The sequence below is a fragment of the Chrysemys picta genome, chromosome 10, assembly GCF_011386835.1.
Source record: "Chrysemys picta bellii isolate R12L10 chromosome 10, ASM1138683v2, whole genome shotgun sequence".
Classification (NCBI taxonomy): Eukaryota; Metazoa; Chordata; order Testudines; family Emydidae; genus Chrysemys; species Chrysemys picta.
The window spans coordinates 59467268-59489979 of NC_088800.1; the positions used below are offsets into that span (position 1 = coordinate 59467268).

A 22712-nucleotide genomic window follows, 5' to 3' on the forward strand; every position below is an offset into this window, starting at 1 on the left:
GGCTATGCTGGGAGAGCTCTACAATCCTAGAGCATGCCTGCCTGTGATATGACTGACTATCATTATCATTACTGAAGTAATTTTACATTCATATTGCAGCATCTTGATTCCCAATGATTCCACAGTGATTTAGAGAGTATGCAGGAAGTAGAAAGAGTGAGGTGGCCAAACCTAGGGCAGGATTAGGAACTCAATTTTTCCTTTCTCCCCTCCTGCCCAAAGAAGGAAGCCAAAGAACTGGTTTCTCAGCCCTGGTCTACACTATGAGTTTAGATCAAATTTAGTAGCGTTAGATCGATTTAACCCTGCACCCATCCACACGACGAAGCCATTTTTGTCGACTTAAAGGGCTCTTAAAATCTATTTTTGTACTTAAATTCAGGATAGTGTGGACACAAGTTGATGCTATTGGCCTCTGGGAGCTATCCCAGAGTAATCCATTGTGACTGCTCTGGACAGCACTCTCAACTCAGATGCACTGGCCAGGTAGACAGGAAAAGCCCTGGGAAATTTTGAATTTCATTTCCTGTTTGGCCAGCATGGCGAGCTGATCAGCACAGGTAACCATGGAGTCCCAGAATCGCAAAAGAGCTCCAGCATGGACCGAACAGGAGGTACTGGATCTGATCGCTATATGGGGAGAAGAATCCATGCAGCAGACAAGTGCACAGCAGGCAAGTGGAGAATCGCTTCTCCCCGGCAGCCAGGAACTGTTCATCACCCTGGAGCCAATGTCCTCCCAACCTTCCCAAAGCGGGCTCCTGGACCATGAAGCTGGAGAAGGCACCTCGGGTAAGTGTACCTTTGTAAATATAATACAGGGTTTAAAAGCAAGTGTGTTTAATGTTTAATTTGCCCTGAAGACTTGGAATGCATTCGCGGTCAGTATAGCTACTGGAAAAGTCTGTTAACGTGTCTGGGGATGGAGCGGGAATCCTCCAGGGACATCTCTATGAAGCTCTCCTGTAGGTACTCTAAAAGCCTTTGCCACGCGGTGAGTGGAGGCCCATTCATGCTGAGCTGTTCGCGTTTGGCTGAGAGGGATCTTCCCTGATACTAGCCACGTGGTGAGGGCCGGGGGGGATATGTGGGTGAAGCACATGTGCTATGTAATGTGAATCGCTTGATTCAGTGTGAAATAGTCTTCCCTTTGTTCTCTAAAATGTATCTTTTTAAATACTACTCTCCCTTTTTTTCCTTCCACAGCTGCAAATGTTTCTACGTTCCCCCATCATCTCCGTTCCAGAGGCTAATGAGCCTAATGTGGGAGCAAACCGACATGCTCAGGTGTCTGATGGAGCTGCTTGAAAGGCAGCAGGAGCACAGACCGCCGCTGCAGCCCCTGTATAACCGCCTGCCCTCCTCCCCAAGTTCCATAGCCTCCTCCCCCAGGTGCCCAAGAATGCGGGGGGGCTACAGGCACCCAGCCACTCCACCCCAGAGGATTGCCCAAGCAACAGAAGGCTGGCATTCAATAAGTTTTGAACTGTACTATGGCACTTCCCTCCCCTCATCCACCACTCCACCCGGTGCTTCCCGCCTCACCCGCCCCTCCTGGGCTACCTTGCGAGTTTTCCCCCCTATTTGTGTGATGAATTAATAAAGAATGCATGATTTTGAAACAATAATGACTTTATTGCCTCTAAAAGCGGTGATCGAAGGGGGAGGTCGGTTGGCTTACAAGGAAGTAGAGTCAACCAAGGGGGCGGGTTTTCATCAAGGAGAAACAAACAGAACTGTCACACTGTAACCGTCCGCCAGGCAACTTGCCTAAACCTCCCATCCCACCATAAACATTTCCCCCTTACTCTCACAGATATACTTGAGCACATAGCAAGCAGCAATAACAATGGGAATATTGGTTTCGCTGTGGTCTAACCTAGTCAGTAAACTGCCAGTGAGCTTTTAAACGTCCAAATGCACATTCTACCACCATTCTGCACTTGCTCAGCCTATAGTTGAACTGCTCCTTACTACTGTCCAGGGTGCCTGTGTATGGCTTCATGAGCCGTGGCACTAAGGGATAGGCTGGGTCCTCAAGGATAAGTATAGGCATTTCAACATCCCCAATGGTAATTCAACTGTGAGGGCTGCTCTCATCTTGGTATTCTTGTGCTTCAGGGCATGGGAAAGCAAGTCACAAAGTTCCATGAAAGTGCCCTTATGCATGCGAAAGTTTTGCAGCCACTGGGAATCATCGCAGACCTGCAACACTATGCGGTCCCACCAGTATGTGCTTGTTTCCCGTGCCCAGAATCGGCGTTCCATGGCATGAACCTGCCCCATTACCACCATGATGTCCAAATTGCCAGGGTCTGTGCTTTGAGAGAAGTCTATGTCCACATCCTCATCACTATCGTGATCATGCTGTCGTCGCCTCCTTGCCTGCTTCTGCAGACTCGGCACATACTGCAGGATAATGCGCAAGGTGTTTACAATGTTCACAACAGCAGCGGTGAGCTGAGCGGGCTCCATGCTTGCTGTGGTATGGAGTCTGCAGGAGAGCAGAGTTGCAGCGGAAGCGGTGGATGATGATGGGATGCCACGAGAATAGATATTTATGAAGCATGACGAGAGGACCTGCGAGGTGGATTCATGGCACCAGGAGAGCAGAGTTGCAGCGGAAGCGGTGGTTGGATGATGATGGTTAGCAGTCCTATTGCACCGTCTACTGAAAGCAGTATGGCGCCCGCACAGAAAAAAGGCGCAAAACGATTGTTTGCCGTTGCTTTCACGGAGAGAGGGGCGACTGACAACATATACCCAAAACCACCCGTGACAATGTTTTTGCCCCATCAGGCATTGGGAGCTTAACCCAGAATTCCAATGGGCGGCGGAGACTGTGGGAACTGTGGGATAGCTACCCACAGTGCCATGCTCCGAAAGTCAATGCTAGCCATGGTACTGTGGACGCATTCCGCCGACTTAATGTGCTTAGTGGTGACACACACAATCAACTGTATAAAATCGCTTAAAAATCAACTTCTATAAATTCGACCTAATTTTGTAATGTAGACATACCCTCAGGTCTTATTTTTTAAGTGTTTTGATGTTTGTTGTAATCTCTTTAAAGACCATTTAGTAGTGTCTACATCAGTGGAGTCAGGAGGGAGTAAAGGCAGATTTGAAGTAAGTTCCTGTATTTCCCAAGTCTTTGTTTATTTTACGGGATGATTTTGCCAGGACTCTTCAAACTTTTTCTGCAGGAAGTTTGTCATATTTTTATGGCCACAAGATTTGTAATGTCCCCAAGAGAGACACTCAGAATTGCCAACTCTTGTGATATTACTGAAAGTCTGGTGATATTTAGTGTTTTACTTAAATCCCTAGCTCCTAGAGTCAGATGATCAGGATCTCAGTTTTCATTAAAAAAGCAATTTTAACAGGTGGGCCGGACAGCCTAGTAGTTAGAGCGCATGGCTTCCGACCCGTTGCATGGCCTCAGTCATAGCCCAGGGCCCTGCGTTTGTTAATCCCTGAGTAACAGCAACCCTCCTAGCAGGGAGTTTAAACCCGCTGCCATGGGCTGCTTCCAGTGTCTGTTCAGTTTGGAGCATATCCCCTCTAGTCCAGCTTCCAATAGGGTCCTGTCGTCAGTTTTGAGTGGCTCTTAGTCATGGTCCCAGGCTCCTTTAGCCAGGCCAGTCACAAGTTGCTGAAGCTGAGCCCCCACAATGTCCCTGAACTTCGCCCACTCAGTTGCCTCCAGTGCCAGAGGCTCCTACGTCTCCTCCAGAGTTTCCCATGGCTGGGGAGACAATGCTTCCTCCCAGGTGGCTGCCTTGGCAGGCAGGTTAGTGATTCTTCCTTTCAGTTAGTGATGTGGCTAGCTCCAGCCCCTTCACCAGTCAGCCCCGAACTGAGCCAGGCTCCCCACTTTTCTCCCCCCTCCAGGCCTGACATTGGCTGCAGGCATAATATGGCAGGGCAAGCTCGGCCCAAAGATTCTCTTTAAACCCTGCTGTGCTGGCTGGCAGATACTCTGCTTCATCACAGCAATTTTATAAATCCTCATGTTTGTGGAGAAAACTTGAAAATTTGAACCCCAAAAGCTCAACAGCCAGAAGAAAACTCATTTGAAAATTGTTTTTAAAGCCAATTTAATGATTTCCTCAGTACACAATGTGGAGCAAAGAATTCAATTTCCATATTCAGTTTCCATAATCTAAATTTGGCAATAAAACGAATGCAAGGTAACAGATTTAAAATCAGATAACATTCCTGATCCTATGAAAGTGTGACTGGGATATGCAATGGCCTCAGATAATCAGAACATTGATTTTGTCTCATCTGAAAGACAGTACCTCCATGGCAACCTCTATCAACAGTCTTCTCTCTAACTTATGTCTACACTGGAGCTGGAGATGTGATTTCCATTTTGCGTAGATGTACATGCATTAGCTTTGATCAAGCTAGTGTGATAAAAATAGTTGTGTAGCTGTGGCAGGCTGGCAGTAGGATGGATTAGCCAAAATGAGTACTATCCTGTCCAAGACTCTAGGTACATACTCGGCAGCTAGGCCATCCTGCTGTCCACAAAACTGTGGCTATACTATTTTTAGCATGCTAACGTGATGAAAGTTAGCATGTATACATTTGCCCAAGCTGGAAATTACACCTCCAGCTCTAGTGTCTGAAATTTACAACTCTTTATTTCACCTGTTTTCCATTTAGTCAAAATTCATGATTTTTTAAATATATATGAAATGTCTGCCTTTAATGGAAACTTAGATGCCAGTTTTATAGTTAGTTTACTACAATCGAGCAATGATCAGTGGTTTAAGGTCTGTGACTTTTGACTTCCTACACATCTTCAAAGTGGGGTAGTTCAGCTACAGAGAGATGTTCTTGATGATATCCTCATGCTAGATAATTTCCTGGACCATCTCATGCAAATGCAAAGTTGGTCAGATATGTTAATGAATCTTTGCTTGTTCCTTTTGCTGGCTGGCTTAATTTACATAGGCAATTTTGGCTTTTTTTAAACTGGAATTTATTTTAAAGGCTGTGACGGTCTGGAATTTTCAGACATGCTTATTTGTCGGTATTACGCTGAAAATTCTCTTTCTGCAAAGTATAAACATGGCCTATTTCTTTTGCTTTGAGCGGGGGGATTTTTGCTATAAAAAGATGTCTTTAAAAGTTTTCACAACTAGCATTAATTCTGAGGTTAGTTAGGCCAATTGTGACCATTGTTCTTTTTAAAAAAATGAGGATTCAGAGTTTAAAAATTCTTCGTCAAGGCTTAATAAATCTTATTGGCCAAAATATTCTTATATTTGCTTAATTTGACAAATTAAAAACAACAAAAGTACCATGAAATTTATAAATTTATAATCTATACTTGTAATACTGGTTAGTGCTGGGGGGGGGGGGGGAGAGCCAAGTCTTTAGCTTTTGAAATCCATTTTAGCACAATAACGTTTTGAGCTATGGCTCAGTTGAGGGGAAATAAAAGTGAGTCTCTTGCTAAGTAGGTGCAATGATTGATGACCCATCTTGCTCTGTCATTAATCAATACACTAGTACAAACATGGCTTAGGTGACCAAACTACGTGAGTGAACATTCCTGAAACTCAGCTCTTGTTGGCACCAGATAAGGATGAGGTCGGTGGCTGCTTTTCCTGTTCTAGTGAGAGTGGGGTGAAACCTAACTTCATCTCCACTGCCAAGGGGTCACCTTTAGAATATAGTAAGGAAGTCAGAGTACAGTGATTAACCATAATTCAGTTCGTCAGTAAGAAGGTTTCTCAGAACAACTTTTACAGGTATATGTTGTGGAACCATTTAAACACATCCAAAAAGCAAATTTAGATTATTTCCTTTTTAATCATAGCCTAAATTAATGTGAATTATTTCAGTACATTCCAGGCACCCTATTTAAGTTCAAATAAGCATAATGCTCTAGATGAGTATTATCATACCGGTTTTGGCTGGTCGGTTGTTTTTTTGGTAATTTTGTCAACAATGGACTTAATTGTCAGGCATTATTTTATTGCAGTAGAAAATCAACAGATTATTTCAGTCCCACTACTATAATTAGTACCCTCCTGCTATTATAGTTAATAACAGTGAAGCAGAGATAATGCAGGTAATTTCTTTTATAATGAAACTGAGAAAATGTAAGTAATATTCAGTATATCACCAGTTTTATCATATTCTGTCTCCAAAATAGCTCCAACAACTCAGTACATTTTATTCAACAGCATGGATGAAATGGCTGTGAATCACTATCAGAGGTATATTCTGTACCTAGAGGCACCAGACAAGGGTCTGCTCCAGGCAACTGAATGAGAAAGAAAAGTTTGAGAGTCCTGCATATCAGTTTTGGCACACAAGCAAATTCATATGTTAGCAAGTCCTGTAGCACAGCAACTATCAGATGTTAATTAAGGATTAAAAAAAGCAGGTTCAGAAAGCATTTTTTTAAATATTCAAACCTCTGTGAACCAAATTATTTTTTAAAGTTCCGTTTTCTTTAGATAAATAGCCACCCATTCACATACCCTGTCAAAATTCTGTCTCAGTATCCTCCTCCATGCAAACCTTAATTAATATCTTACAAAAATCTATGCTGAAGTAGCTGCAGGGCTGGCTCTCTTTGGATCTTGTTTCAATGGGACTACTCATGAGGTAAGAAATCAGTGTAAAAGTGCATAATCTGCCCTTGTCTGAATAAGAGCACAGAATCCCCCTATTCTGGTCAGGTATTGCACTTCTGACCAGCTTGCCCTCTTATTTATGATGAACTTTTACGTACGTAAAGTCTGTGCTCATGTCCCCCCTCAGTCTTCTCTTCTCCACACTAAACAAACCCATTTTTTTCAATCTTTCCTCATTTTCAAGACCTTTAATAATTTTTGTTGTTCCCTGCTGGACTTTCTCCAGTTTCTCTGCATCTTTCCCCAAGTGTGGTGCCCAGAACTGGACACAATATTCCAGCTGAGGCCTTATCAGTGCTGTGTAGAACCAAAGAGTTACTTCTTATGTCTTGCTTACAACACCCCTGCTAATGCATCCCGGAATGATGTTCACTTTTTTTTGCAACAGTATTACTTTGTCAACTCATTTCTAGTTTTTGATCCTCTATAACCCCAGAAGCCTTTTCTGCATTACTCCTTCCTATGCTGTCATTTCCCATTTTGTATTTGTGCAATTGGTTATTCCTTCCTAAGCGTAGTACTTTGCATTTGCCCTTATTGCATTTCAGACTATTTCTCCAGTTTGTCTAGATGATTTTGAATATTCCACTCTGGCTGCTGCCACCAAAGTTCAGTCATACAGAACAGCATCATTCACATTTTTTGTTTGTTGTTTTGTAGAGCCCCCAAAATGGTGAGACGTGGCTCACATACATCAAAACTTGTATTCCAATAAACTGATTTGCTAGAACACCTGTCATCTCTCCGTTGAGGGGTAAGGTTCTCAGGCTGCTTTGCTAGCATTAGTGATGGGGTGCGGGGGGGAGGAGAAACAACCAAACCTGTCTATTACATTGTCAGTGTCAATTCTGGTCTTTATAAATTGTTTTTCCTTTTTTCCTGTGGAATTTGCCAGTTCTCAGAATCCTTTCTCACTAATAAACCAAAATAGCCTGCAAATGCCTGAAGTACAGTAGATTGTTTTCTTAAATTTACAGTATGCTACCCCCACTATAAATATTCTTGCAACCTCTAAGTTTTACATCTGAAACCTCTGAAGTTAGAAAGTTATGACTGGGCATGGAAAAAGCCACTCATTGAGTTGAAAAGGCCTTTGGTTTGGCGTGAACTGAATTTGAGCCCTTACCAAATGTGTTTGCAGCACATTTTGCACAATGATGTTTAGTAAGTTTCTAAAGAACACACCTAAGGAAGGCTGTGCTGCGTATGCATACATGGCTAACTTGGATAAGTAATTAAAGGTGTTAGATAAAGGTTCAAATGATTCAGGGAGGACGTATGCACACTTTTAAAAGTGGACCCAAAGCTGGCAGAGCCCTTGGTTCATTCTCTGTCAATCAAGTAAGATGCAAAGAGCTCAGGGAGGAGAACTGTACATTTTCCAAAATGTGTGGGAGGGAGTTCCAGTCTAAGGAACCTTTAAGAGCTTTGCCTTCCCAGTTCCAAGGATTTAGAGAAGACAAATTATCTCATAAAGATTTCCTAAGCTACACAGAAAACTTCAGCTCTTTTAAGTGGCATACATCGGTATATTACAGTGGTGTCCAGCCAAATGGTTAAATAATTTCTGGCAAGCAAAGAGTTTGAGTCCTAGCGCATGAAATATCTCTGTATGTTTTGTTTTGGTCTTGTTTTTTCTCTACCTTTATTCTTTTAAAGGAGCATTTTAAAGACTTTTTTTCAAAAATGATGTTAAGTGAAAATTCGAGCTTCATGTTGAAGCAGTCAGATGTTAAAGAACTGCCATGATTCAGGTTGCATGTGCAGCTTTAATTCTGCCCTTTATTTGTTTGTAGTATGATATTAGTTTTAAATACAGGATCATGTAGTCATGATTTGGCTGGCTGCAGTAAATAATATAACTCCCAGTTTATGCTGGCTAATGGAAATTTCTACCTGTACGCTCTCATTCATGTACCTAAAGATGATCTTTCCTTCAATGTTAAAATCCCATGAAGTTCAGCTGCATTAAACATGGATTGCTCCTGCACCACTGTATCTACATTTCCCTCTGTATTTGTGTTATTCCCTATATTTAGAATGGAAAATTACACAGTGAATTTAACTATTATGGGTGGCAAATGTCCAGTTTATAAGGAGGGTCTGCTGTAGCTCATGTAAACAAGTCCCTTTATTCTGGAGCCTGAATTCCTACATTGCTTCTACCGAAAAAGATGAATTAGTTACAACTTACCTAAGAAACTAATGTAGGAGCATGTGGCTTTGTATCCCAAAAGCAGTGTCATTTGATTAGGACAGGAAACCCTAACCCAATCTGCGAATCCTCCCGATGAAGTCACTGCATCCTTAAATAAGACATAACAGAGCAGGAACACAGCAAGACAGAGCAGAAGAATTTAATACCTCATGAAAATCATAGGAGATAACAATAAAGTACTGCAAGTGAGACAATCTGCAAAGGAACACACGAGCCTTCAACAGTGAGATCAAGGAGCTATAAGAGACATGTCTACAATGAGATCCTCATTTTTCATCTAGCTATACCAATTAGCTCATCAGGTGCCAAAGTAGCTGCTGCTAGTTCTCAGAAGTCAGCAGCTGTTACAAAATCAGTTTAAGAAAAAAAAGAACTTCTTCACACTGACAATTTAGTTAAAGGAAGAATTTTTTAAATATAATAAGAATTCAGGCCCATAGTGCCAAGGATTTTCAAGGAGCTGCTATAAAAGGGTGATACCTTTTATTTTATATATTTCATATTATCCAATTGTATTGTGGACAAAGACTAAAGTGATAACTATTTTATTTGCAGTATCGAATAAAATATAATCGTGAGGCTCTGGGCTTGGACTGCACCTCTCCCTTAGACCCCAATTCACAAAAGCATCTCTGCTCAGGACAGCTTTAAAGATTGACCTTGGTACCTTTATCCTGACTGAGCTTGGTAACTAGTCTCGATTCCTGCTTTTGACCCCCGCCCAACAGTCACCCCGGCTCAGCTTCCTAAGCCCCAGCCATTACAGTGAGAGTGCCCCATGCTGTTTTTCAGTAGCCATCCACAGTCCCACTCTTCTGTCTTCAGTCTCTTGCACTTTGCAAATATGAAATAAGTACCTGCTCCCTGGAGAGCTCACATTCTGATAGTCAAACTCACAAAAGCAAAGGGAAGGGGGAAAGGTGGCAAAGTGGTAATTGATCACATTAGGAAAGGTAAGGTTTCGCGAAAGATTTTTTTTTTTCATATAAACATAGTTACTCTCAATGTAGCCATAATCAACTTGTTAGTTTCCTGTATGTTGCTAGATCTGTAATATGTTAATGGCAGCTATGATTTATGATTGTTAATTAAACATCAATTTGAAGAATGTTGAATTATTTAAATGGAACGACTCCATTTCTACCACATGATATGCAGTGCCATGTATATTATTATGGATCCTGCTGCTTCATGTATAAGTTAATTTTTACTTACATTTTCATAGATACCTTCCAGAGCAGTAGAGTTAATTTGTGAGAGTTGTTGCACTGAATTCAGCCTGGGAGACTGTATTCCTGCCATGCATGGGTATTTCTTAGAACAGTTGTTTCACACTCAGAAATCTTCATCCTCACCCCCGCTTTCAAAGTCATGCTTGACCGTCTTTTTTGGTCACCTACACTGTACTACAAGCAGAGTGATGCTTGCAGACTTCGGTGGTCCCTTTCCCCACACACACTACAGTCCTGAAAGCAAGCAAAAGTGGCGTCATTGAAAAAGAAAAAGGGATTTATTAACCCAAACAGAAAGACACTTTTATTATTTTCATGCAGAAAGCATTATAGTCAGGTACTGGTATTACATTATTCAGAAGACTATTTTCCATAATTAACACATCGAAACAGTTTGTTTTCATCATAGCATTACTTCCTTCAGTACACTTGAAACCAATAAGCAAGAATCAGTCCTTGAGCTTTTTTCTTTTAAAATTTCTTAGGAAATACATCTTTTACAAAGAATACCACACAACTCTTTATATTCATTGCAGAATCTGTCAAATCTTTCATCCATATTATTGCAAAATAGCCACAGATTGTTAATTTATTAATATTAATTAGCTGTGCAATGTCAGGCTACTGTGTTTTATTTTAATGAGTTCAATTCTCCTTCCAGTGCTACCCCATTTGACTACATTTCACTGCCCAGGCATATAAGGGAGGAAAGAATTTGGCGCTCTGGTCTCAAAAAAAAATGTCTTGCAGTTTGTCTAGAGTATGATTCTAGAGTATGGCCACTTTACATCATTCTGGCTGTGTAAAGTTGCCTTAAAATGGGAGTAAACTTTGTCTTCTTCACATGTCTAGAATAGTGTAAAGTAGCCTTAATGTAAATGAGAATTATGTCTAATGTGTGGATTGAAACTTATGGAAGTGTGTATACTTCAGCAATAAACTCTTAATAACCAGGGGACTGGTTGATTCTAGGCTATAGTAATGGGCTACATATCTTTCTACTTCTAGACTTCTGAGTGTAGTCAAGTTACTGATCTGTAGTGGCAAAATGTCATTGCTGTGGCATGGCTGTTGAATGGCCTATGGTGAAGTGAGTTGGTTGATCGGTGCAGTTCCTAGTGATCTACCATGACAATTGGCATGGATTTGGCAGTCGCAGCAGAGAGGCCGAGATTTGAATGGCCCTGAAAAGTCAATCCTTCTGTCTCACCATTAGAGATGACCCTAGGAGTGTATTGTACAAAAGGTATAGAGTATCTAGCATTGCGGGAGCCTATGTATAACCTATTACATGCACAATCTGCCACCTTGTATGACCACTAATGTTTAAAAAAGGGGGGGGAGGGGGAGATGATCCTTTTGAATAGTAGAATGAGTTCCTAATGTACTTATCTTCATTTCTGTCTAGAAATGTGTATCATAGATGGTCAAGGTCTAGAATCTCTTCCCTAATTTCATTTTTGTGCTGCTTCTAAATGGGGAATATTCATTTATTTTTAATTTAAATCCCTTTCACCTTCTAATCAGGATGAGAGGTAAACAGTTACATCACCATGTTCAATGAAAGAAAGCTCTCTCTACTGTTCATCCCCTCAAGCCATAACAAACAATTGATGCCAGTTATTTTAAAAGGCAATTAATCCCATTATTGGTTTGTTGAATCAATACTAATGCATTTTTCCTATAATTTGCAGGTATTGACAACACTGGCTGTCAGCAAAGTTGAGGTAGGAAATTCTGCTTTATGCTAGTGGTATGTACGCAAATGTGTCTTTTTAAAATAAAACTGACTATGGATCGCAATGGGTACATGCTGATGGATTGTAGATAAAAGTTGTGGTGTTGGACTTTGCATTGTTTTGGATTTTGGGTGAAGGAATTATCAGGTTGCCTAGTTTGGGGTCATACATACTGCTTCAGAATGTCTCTCTAGCTGGTCCTCTTGTGTCTCTATAATCTGTGTTCTGTTCCTGTCCTTGCAGTTGTCCTGGCAGTATTATAACTTAACCTCCTTCCAGGAAAGTATTTATAGTTATGGGACTTCCTCTGGATACTAGTACAGCATTGTAACAATAGTCTCTAGAGCACAGTGGTCAACACCCTTCATTACTTTCTCTCAACTGCCTCTGTATTGTGCTGCTAGCCTTTTCCTGCTCCAACCACTTTTCCCTGCATTTTACATGGCAAGGGAACTGAGTATGCTCTATATTTCATTTGATTGAGTGGCATCACCTTCTTCCCCAAAGTCCAAATCCAGTTCAGCTCATTCAGGAGTAGTACACTTGTGTGAGACAAGCTGCCTTTGACCTGGGATCCTTGATGTTTGAATTCAACAGGACACGAAAGATGAGTTTAATTAAATGATGGCATTTCAATGGTGTTACATTTTGCTACTGTTCACAGAATACTTGTTGCAGACATTGGCTCTATTTATACAGTAGATGCTTTTCACTGTCATAGTTTAGTCTGATTTTTCTTGATGTTTTTCCCACTGATTTCCTGGTTTCTCCATTCATGGGTAGATGACATTGGACTACTATACTCATTGTGGCAGGATTGGAGTCAAATGGAAAGTGCATAAATTCCTAGCAACCTACATGTCAAATTAAAATCTGCACTAAACTACCTAGATATATTATTAAGGGGATGCATTACTAAGTTCACTATTCACTGCTTCTAAATCTATATTGTTATATAGAGAGGATTAGGAAGTCTAATTTGGGTTGGAGAGAAGTGTGCAAATTTAAGGTAAAATACTTTTTGAACTTCAACTTTTGTGCTTCATGAATTCATGAAAATGTTCTTCCGATTGTATCTAAAACTCCTAGCTACAGAAATAGCATTTTCAGCTTCAGATTTAAAAATTGATATTGTTCTGTTTAGAATCTAAAGCTACATTCATAAGAACACTGACTTACTAAGGATTTCAGAGGGGTTTTTGTTTTTAAATTCCAGATAGAATACCAGTTATCCACCCAAGGACACGAAAGCTCCAGAAGTCCCATTCTGGGCTTTCAAGTCTTACTTTCAATGAATCAGTACTTTTGATATTCTCTTTTATGTATACATTTAGGAGTTAAGCTGAGAGAAATTGTACATTGATTTTATTTATCAGATATGCAATCTGAAGAGCTACATTGCAAGCAAATTCAACTCATTAAAGTTCCATGGATTTTATTGGATAAAATAATTACTGAACCCAGTTAGCAGCCATATAACAGTTATGAGGTGGTTGTTGCTCTTCAGTAAAGGTGTTAAACAAAGTGGTTAATAAAAATCCTTCAACAGTATTCTTACATTTAAAGTTTTACAGCGAATGGAGTATAATTTGGATGTTTAAATACAGTGCAGTCCTGTTTATATGAATGGTCTGGGCGACATCTGAAAGCTTTAGATACCAGGTATATGGATTAAGGGAAATGGTATTTTGAGTTGCAATTTGACATGGGGGACACACCGTGGATTCAGATAACTAGGATTTTTGGATAAAGGGAATTTGGATAACTGGAATTACACTGTAATTGATAACTTATAAAAAACAACACTTCTTGACAAGTCACTTATATGTTATAGCTGTATTTACATATATTTCTGTATTGCTCTGGAATCTGTCACTTTGCTTTTAATAGACTCATAGACTCATAGACTCATAGACTTTAAGGTCAGAAGGGACCATTATGATCATCTGGTCTGACCCCCTGCACGCTGCAGGCCATAAAACCATCCCCGCCCCTTCCCTGGACTCTGCTGCTGAAGTCCCCAATCCTGTTATTAGTGACTTCAATCGGCAGAGACCCTCCTGCTAGAGATCCCTGCCCCATGCTGCGGAGGAAGGCGAAAAACCTCCAGAGGCTCAGCCAATCTGCCCTGGAGGAAAATTCCTTCCCGACCCCAAATATGGCGATCAGTAAGACCCCGAGCATATAGGCAAGAGTCTCCATCCTGACCCCTTTTAGCCATTATGCTATTTACCTACCATTGCTTGGTTTTTCTTGACAACTATGTTTTACCATTAAACCATTCCCTCCATAAACTTATCTAACTTAATCTTAAAGCCAGACAAGTCCCTCGCCCCCACCGTTTCCCTCGGAAGGCCGTTCCAATATTTCACCCCTCTAACGGTCAGAAACCTTCGTCTAATTTCAAGCCTGAAAATATCAACTGATATTTTTATTCAGTGCACAGTTACTGACTCATTCAAATGTAATGTCAATTGGAAGCTCGCAGAGTGTTTCTGTATGAAACTGGTCTTAGACTCACAGTAGGGAATTTGTGATGTTCTCCAAAGCTAATGTTTAACTGCAACAAAATGTCTAGGTGACTCCAACTGCTGCAGTCAGATAAATTTTTAATATGAACCTTAGGTAAATTAAATTGCATTATTAAAGAGAATAGATAAGCTGTACTAGTTAACTTAAAGAACAAGGACACAAGTTCACTTGCATGCTTTAAAAAGAATGAATACAATCAAACTCGTTCTTATTTAGCTTTAACGTACTGTATTCGGGATAGATCCTGCTTGTCTTGCTTGTCTTGCTCATCTGAATACTAATCTTTCAAGTGAGTAATGTGAGGATTTGCCTGATTTTTGGTCATTAGTAAGGGGCTGCAGTGATAGATAGATAGATACATGTAAACCAGAGTGAGGGTTTGTTTCTATTAATGACTCTGAATTTTTTTTCTTTTTAAAAAATTTGTCATTGTGCAGGCAATATTTTCAGTTTTGTTCCTTGAGCAAATGGTCTATTTTGTTGTTGTTAATTTTGAAAATGTTCCCCATTATAATAATGACTCTTGATCTAGATTGTGTAGATCAAACTTCTATCATCATTACAAACTCCTGAGTTGCTCTTGTCTGTTTGCTTGTTTGGCGCTTTGGCAACAGTTTCAAAACTTGTATCTTAAAGGGTTAGCACATTTGGCAGTTGCATTAAATAAAAACCTTTATGAACAATTTTTGTGTGCTTCAGTTCATGAATAAACTAACCAAACAGGGCACACTTATTATGGGAAAGTATAGCCACAATTTAGGAATCACTTAAGCCTCTGTGTGCTAAAGTCCCATTGAAGACAAAGCATGCTTAAGTGCTTTTTTGTATCAGGGCAAAAATATTTCTTACTGTGAGTAGTCCTATTGAATTCATTGGAACTACTCACAGATAATTACTATGCCTATTAATAGTGGTTGCAAGATTGGGTCCATAACTTTTGAACTGTGTGCAGTAGAAAGTGTGTGTGAAATACTGGCCCCGTTGAAGTAAATGGCAAATTTCACCTTTTGTGTTTATATAATAGACTGTGTACTGTGCATAATGTATGAAATATTGTTGTAGACAGGTCAGTCCCAGGATATTAGAGAGACAAGGTGGGTGAATTTATTGGACCAATGTCCATTGGAGAGTTGGGTAAGTTTCTCAAACCTGAAGAAGAGCTCTGTGTAAGGTTGAAAGCTTGTCTCTCTCACCAACAGAAGTTGGTCTAATAAAAGATATTACCTCATCTCTTTCCTATAATGTCTTACAACATTGGTTGTAAGCACCTGGTTTTTATATATGACAAATCGACACTTTGCTAAATTTGACAGTATAGGTTTGTTCAATTTTGATTTTGGATCCATATTAAGTTCACATTCTATTTTGCTTGTTAATGATGATTTGCTTTTTTGACTTAAATCTTGTAAGCCCTGAAGAATGCGGAGGAGCATAAAACAAGTATATCAGATTTTTTTGCCTTTTCACTAGGTTCATGCAATAATTAATTCAGTCTCCTTAATTCTTTGTTACTGTGTAATAGTGTGTTTCCTTGGGTCCATTGTCTGTTCTTAAAAACTGGAGCTTAAACCTGTGCAAAGTGATTTCATATTATTTTCCTTTCTAAAGACTTCATTTATATGAATGTTTATTGGCTGATGTTCTTGAACTGTGCATCCATGCAGACTTATGATTTGTTTAGTTCTATTTTTTGCCGCTGGTTTATTTAGCTGTGTTCCTTTACTGGATTTTATAAGGCTATGACGCCCAGAAAAACCTAAAGGAAAAAAGCTAACATATTTTCATCTTGGTTTAATATTTAAGAATGAGGCAACATTTTTTTTTTTCAAAGTCTAGTTGCCACAGCCCAATGGCAGAGAAATGAATATGTGTAGAAGGAGCTGTCAAGTAATCCAAAGACCTTTCTTCCATATTTGAACACAGAAGTGCAATAAATACTGACAGAGTCAACCATTCAGGCAGTGAAGCCTTCCATGAATAAATTCTAAATTTGCCCACACTGGCTTTTAGTGTCCCACCCTCGTAAATATTCAAATTACAAATAAAATCTTGTGGATATATATTCTAATAAAAAGATTTTTATCACAAATGGCTGAGCATTCTTCCACAATAATGCACTTAATGGGGCATGTTAATGTCATTACAACACAGGCTTCAGAACAGACTAGAATGCGGCTATTTATTATCTAAATTGCAATAATATACAGCATCTTGCAATCAGATTTCCTCACAATTCATTACTACAATACGGTGTCAGGAATGAAATTTCTCAAATCTGTACATTTTGGGTAGCAAATGCATTTGAAAAAAATACTTCCTGTAAAATATTACATCCCCGTCCTGTTTCAATGCTACTGAAAGTATTGTTGGACAAACTCACAGATGTTCATTCAAAAAAAGTGTACGTGGACTATGCTAACCTTTTTTGAGAGGAACAAACATTATTTTAAAAATTAAATGTGGGCCCATAGTTACATAACCTTACAATATGCCACTATATTGTACAATTTTAAAATGTATTATTCTTAAACTATATAAAGTTAGACTTGTCTTACTCATGTGTTTACTTGGACTAAATTATTTTTTGAGAAGCCAACAGTGCCCTGTGCTACTTTGAAATTAGGGGAGCCAGATAGGATGCTTCTGGTGTAAGGGAATAGAATAGGGGAAGTAATAAATCCATGGCAGAATCCCTCTCCCTTCTCTCTTTCCCCACTGCTGCCACCATCACCTGTAACTAACCATTTACCCCTGGTTGTTGTTGCATCAGCCAGCTGGAGCCAACTATGCTGCTTTAAATGAGTCATGTGGAGGCATTCAGCCTCTATGGGTAAGTCTACATGGCAAACCTCTTTTCCCCCCGCGGCAGTGAATCTAAGAGCCCAGGCCTACAGACTTGGGCTCATGGGGCTCATGCTGAGGCGCTAGAAACAGTCATGTGACACTTGGGCTCGGGCTCTGAAACCCACCCTCCTCACTGGGCTTCAGAGCCTCAGCTCCAACCCAAGCCTGAATGTTTGCATGGCTATTTTTAGTGCCATAGCATGAGCCTCACAAGCCCGAGTCTGTAGATCTGGACTTTGACACTCTCCATACAAGGTTTCTGTTTTTTGTTTGTTTGTTTGTTTGTTTTTTGCCATGCAGACATACCCTATGAGTGATCCAAGACACACAGGTTTAGAAACCCCAATCCTATGTCCATTCCACAAGAGGGCAAACTTTCTTCCCTTGATGGAAAAAATAGAGGAAAACTCCATTTGTTTTCTGTCCCTGATGCAGGCTTTTCTTATGTAGAGAGCATTTGGCCTTTTCCACCATGACTTTGGAGAAATTTGTGTACCTTTCCAAAATTCCTGTTAAAGGTAAATATTTAGGGCATACCTAAGTTGTTTCTCTGCCTGCATAGGTGAAGGTCACTAATATTCTTCTGCTTCTATAGCTGACTGGGAACCTAAACTCATATGTTCTCTTCCTGGATCTGACACTGACTCAATACTGTATATGGCTTTGGACAAGCTAGTTCACTTCTCTCTGCCTATCTGTCCAACAGTCTTACTTTCAGCTACCTCACTGTGAGACTTAACTAATAGACGCACAGATGAAAGTCCAAAGTATTAGTGTTAGGTCTTTAGGGTAAAACAGTTAAAACCCAATAGCCAGACTCACTCTCAAATTCTTGTTGGTCTTTATAAAGTATGTTATAAAAATACCACAAGTTCAGTTTTTCCAGGGTGAAAATAGTTTGAGGAAGAGGCTGTGGAGGCACGGGTTCACCTGTGGGAGCACAGGACTTGCAAAATGGGCTACATCTTTTTTTTTTTTAATTTTATCATGAGAAAATTTCTAAGCTCCAATATAAACTTCTTTTTGCTCTTAAAATGAACTATAATTTAGTTAAAAATAAAAATCCAGAAAACCATTTTTTATGATTGGAGCAGAATATAAACAACTGCTTTGTTGTGTGAAATGTGAGATTTTTTGGGACCAAGCCTGACCAGATATCAGAGAAAATGGGTCTCACATGCTCCATTTACAGGGGTTCACTTCATCCTTGAAGTGATCCTTGAAGGTGAAAAGCACAGACTTTAGAACAGAGTTCAGAGTCTGCATCCAAGAGCAATAAAGAAGATACCGCATAAAGAACCATTTGTCAATGTTTCTTTTATTATTCCTTTCTGTTACTACTTCTTTGGAATTCTAATGTCTGTTGTGTTCTTGAAATAAACAAATTTGACTCAGTATTTTCTGACATTTAATAGATAGCCAAGTTCTCTTCTGTTTCCTTTTGTGTAGTTCTTTTGGTTCATAAGCCTGATGGGATATGCAGTATCAACTTACCATGCAAATCTTGGATGTTGTGAATCACCTGATTGATGTTTGTGGTAATATTTTTTCAGTGACTTTTGGGGACCTGAAACAGCAGCTGTTTCTGTTGAGTTGATGCACATGCATTTACCCATTGTCTGAGATTGAAGACACTCCCTCTTATGCATATTTAAAATACTTTAAATAGACTGGCTCCGTTTTGTTCCCCATGTGTTAAGTCTAATTGTGGAGAGAAAAACAACAGACTAAGAGGAGCGCGTCCTAGTTTACACTGGATTTGGAGCTTGTTTTGCTCTGTTAACTTTTTGGCTTTGTACCCAAAATTGATTTGTGTGAATTCTTGACTTGTTCCCTAAATTTAGCTATGTTGGTGTATCTCCATCTTTGTGCAAATGTATTCAATTCAGATGTATAGCAAGTTCTTCAAAAAAATGTGTGCTGCTAGCAACATGTTCAGAATAGAGGACTTTCTGTTTGCTAGGACGGACACAGTTCACAATCATTAGCAACTGAAGACAAACTCAGGATTATGATCTCACGTGACTAGGTTAATGATTTACACTTGCACAAAATAAGTGAGAATCCAGAGAATCTCTTTCTCAGTCTTTCACTGGACATATGAGTTAGTATTCTAGTCTCTTACCTCTGATGTGTTCAAATTATGCTACTTTCACAAGGGAACATGGAAACTAGTGGTTTGATTTCATTCTAATCCCTAGCAGACGTTAGCCAACATTATACGTGTATCATCGAACTGGTTTATCTGTTTAAAGGGTTTGTCTCTGGCTCAGGGTGAAACAAATTTCCACATTATGCCTTTTTGTTCATCCTTCTGCAAATGCTGCCTGCTTTTTCTGGGACTTTATAGCTGTTCTCTTAAGACTAGGCCAAATCCTTTTGGGGGCGAGAGCGTCTGGGGATTTTGGGATTGTTTGCTCCATTTCCATTGCTGCTCTGCTCAGTCCTGGATCATTCTCCTGTCTTGTACTGATGCCTCTGAATCATCATGCACCAGTTTTCAGCAGCTGTCTCTCTCAGCTTTGTCCCATGTTGAATCCAACAGTGACATCTGAGGATATTCTGGTCTGTGGTTCTTTGCTTCAGTGACTTTTAAGTACATGAAGTAGAAAACTCTTGTTTTACTTTTTTTCAAAAATCCAAAACCACAAAGTTTGTGTTTTGCTTTTGTGTTATTACCAGAGCCTTTCGAAATATAGCACCAGTCTAAATCTGGTTAAGTGTAACTTTTCTTCCTTTAAAAATCCAAAGCATCCTGTGAATTGTGTAGTTTTCTCTGAGTTCAAAGCTTACACCACGTTTCTTGTTTCAGGTCCTGGCTTTTCATTGCATTAACACTAATTTAGGGTTACCATATTTCAGCGAGCAAAAAAGAGGACGGGAGGAGCCCCGCCCTAGCCCCGCCCCTGCCCCTCCCACTTCCCGCCCCCCCCTGACCTCCCAACCCTCCCCCCGTTCCTTGTCCCCTGACTACCCCCTCCTGGGACCCCTGCCCCTAACTGCCCCCCAGGACTATCTAAGCCTCCCTGCCTCTTGTCCCCTGACTGCCCCAACCTTTATCCACACCCCCACCCCCAGACAGACCCCTGGGACTCCCACGCCCCATCCAACCACTCCCCACCCACTGACAGCCCCCCCCCCAGAACTCCCAACCCATCTAAACCCCTCTGCTCCCTGTCCCCTGACTGCTCCGATCCCTCTCCGCACTCCTGCCCCCTGACAGCCCCCCCCAGAACTCCCAACCCATCTAAACCCCTCTGCTCCCTGTCCCCTGACTGCTCCGATCCCTCTCTCCACTCCTGCCCCCTGACAGCTCCCCCCCAGAACTCCCAGTCCCCTACCCCCCCCCCCGCTCCTTGTCCCCTAACTGCCCCCTCCTAAGACCCCCCCCCAACTGCCCCCCAGGACCCTACCCCCTACCTGTACCCTGACTGCCCAAAACTTTCTCCACCCCCCCCAAAAAGCCCCCCCCGTTTCTTGACCTCCACCTCCAGAACCTTCCTGCCCCCTGACCTCCTTACCCTGCTGCTCAGAACAGAGTGTTGGGCTCTGTGCAGCCGAGCCGGACACGTGGCTGAGCTCCCCAGCACAACAAAACCCGGTCTGGCCCTGCACAACAAAACCCGGTCTGGCCCTGCACAGTGCTGGTGGACTGGGCTGCAAGGTAGCTGCTGGCTCAGAATGCAGGGCGGATCCGGCTCCTCTACAGCTGCTCCGGAGTCCAGCCCGGGACTTCCCTGCAGCCCTCCCAGCCACTCTCTGCTAATCCCGGACATTGTGAGAGCTTCACAAATTCCCCCCGGACGCTATTTTTAGCACACAAAAGGAGGACATGTCCGGGGAAATCCGGACGTATGGTAACCCTAACTAATTGTATGCCAGGGTAACTCCATTGAAGTCACTGGAGTTACACTACAGTAAAGATGGAATGGCACTGCAGAAAAATCAAACATATAGACTCATAGACTCATAGATTTTAAGGTCAGAAGGGACCATTATGATCATCTAGTCTGACCTCCCGCATGATGCAGGCCACAAAGCCGTCCCAACCCTTTCCCTTGACTCTGCTGTTGAAGTCCCCAAATCCTGTGGTTTAGAGACTTCAAGTAGCAGAGAATCCTCCAGCTAGCGATCCCTGCCTCATGCTGCGGAGGAAGGCGAAAAACCTCCAGGGCCTCTGCCAATCTACCCTGGAGGAAAATTCCTTCCTGACCCCAAATATGGCGATCAGTAGAACCCCGAGCATGTAGGCAAGATTCTCCAGCCAGACCCTCATTGGCCATTGATACTATTTACCAGCGATGGCACACTGTTCATTTGACTAAAATTACGTTATCCCATTAAACCATTCCCTCCATAAACTTATCTAGCTTAATCTTAAAACCAGATAGGTCCTTCACCCCCACCGTTTCCCTCGGAAGGCTGTTCCAATATTTCACCCCTCTGACGGTCAGAAACCTTCGTCTAATTTCAAGCCTAAACTTCCCCACGGCCAGTTTATATCCATTCGTTCTCATGTCCACATTAGTACTGAGCTGAAATAATTCCTCTCCCTCCCTGGTATTTATTCCTCTGATATATTTAAAGAGAGCAATCATATCCCCCCTCAGCCTTCGTTTGGTTAGGCTAAACAACCCGAGCTCCTCGAGTCTCCTGTCATACGACAGGTTTTCCATTCCTCTGATCATCCTAGTGGCCCTTCTCTGTACCCGTTCAAGTTTGAGTTCATCTTTTTTAAACATCGGAGACTAGAACTGCACACAATACTCCAAATGAGGTCTCACCAGTGCCTTGTACAACGGAAGCAGCACCTCCTTATCCCTACTAGATATACCTCGCCTAATGCATCCCAAGACCGCATTGGCTTTTTTCACCGCCTCGTCACATTGTCGACTCATAGTCATCCTGCGGTCTACCAGGACTCCGAGGTCTTTCTCCTCCTCCGTTACTTCTAACTGATGCATCCCCAGCTTGTAACTAACATTGTTGTTAGTCATCCCTAAATGCATCACCTTACACTTTTCACTATTAAATTTCATCCTATTTCTGTTACTCCAATTTACAAGGTCATTCAAGTCTCCCTGCAGAATATCCTGATCCTCCTCCGAATTGGCAATACCTCCCAACTTTGTGTCATCTGCAAACTTTATCAGCCCACTCCTACAATTGGTTCCGAGGTCAGTAATAAATAGATTAAATAAAATTGGTCCCAAAACCAAACCTTGAGGAACTCCACTGGTGACCTCCCTCCAACCTGACAGTTCACCTTTCAATACGACCCGCTGCAATCTCCCCATTAACCAGTTCCTTATCCACCTCTGGATTTTCATATCTATCCCCATCTTTTCCAATTTAACCAATAATTGCTCGTGCGGTACAGTATCAAACGCTTTACTGAAATCAAGGTATATTAGGTCCACCGCATTTCCCTTATCTAATAAGTCAGTTACTTTCTCAAAGAAGGAGATCAGATTGGTTTGGCACG

The 22712-nt window shown here is 41.3% G+C and overlaps 1 protein-coding gene across 21 annotated transcripts in view; it reads left to right on the forward strand.

The window, feature by feature from the left end:
• Nucleotides 1-22712, forward strand: part of RBFOX1 (RNA binding fox-1 homolog 1) — a 2478424-nt gene that overhangs the window by 718634 nt on the left and 1737078 nt on the right. For all 21 annotated transcript variants that reach the window (XM_065558775.1, XM_008162566.4, XM_008162565.4 and 18 more), the window contains exon 3: nt 11807-11839. In XM_065558775.1, the coding sequence (XP_065414847.1) occupies nt 11807-11839 (33 nt within the window). The remainder of the gene's footprint in view (nt 1-11806; nt 11840-22712) is intronic.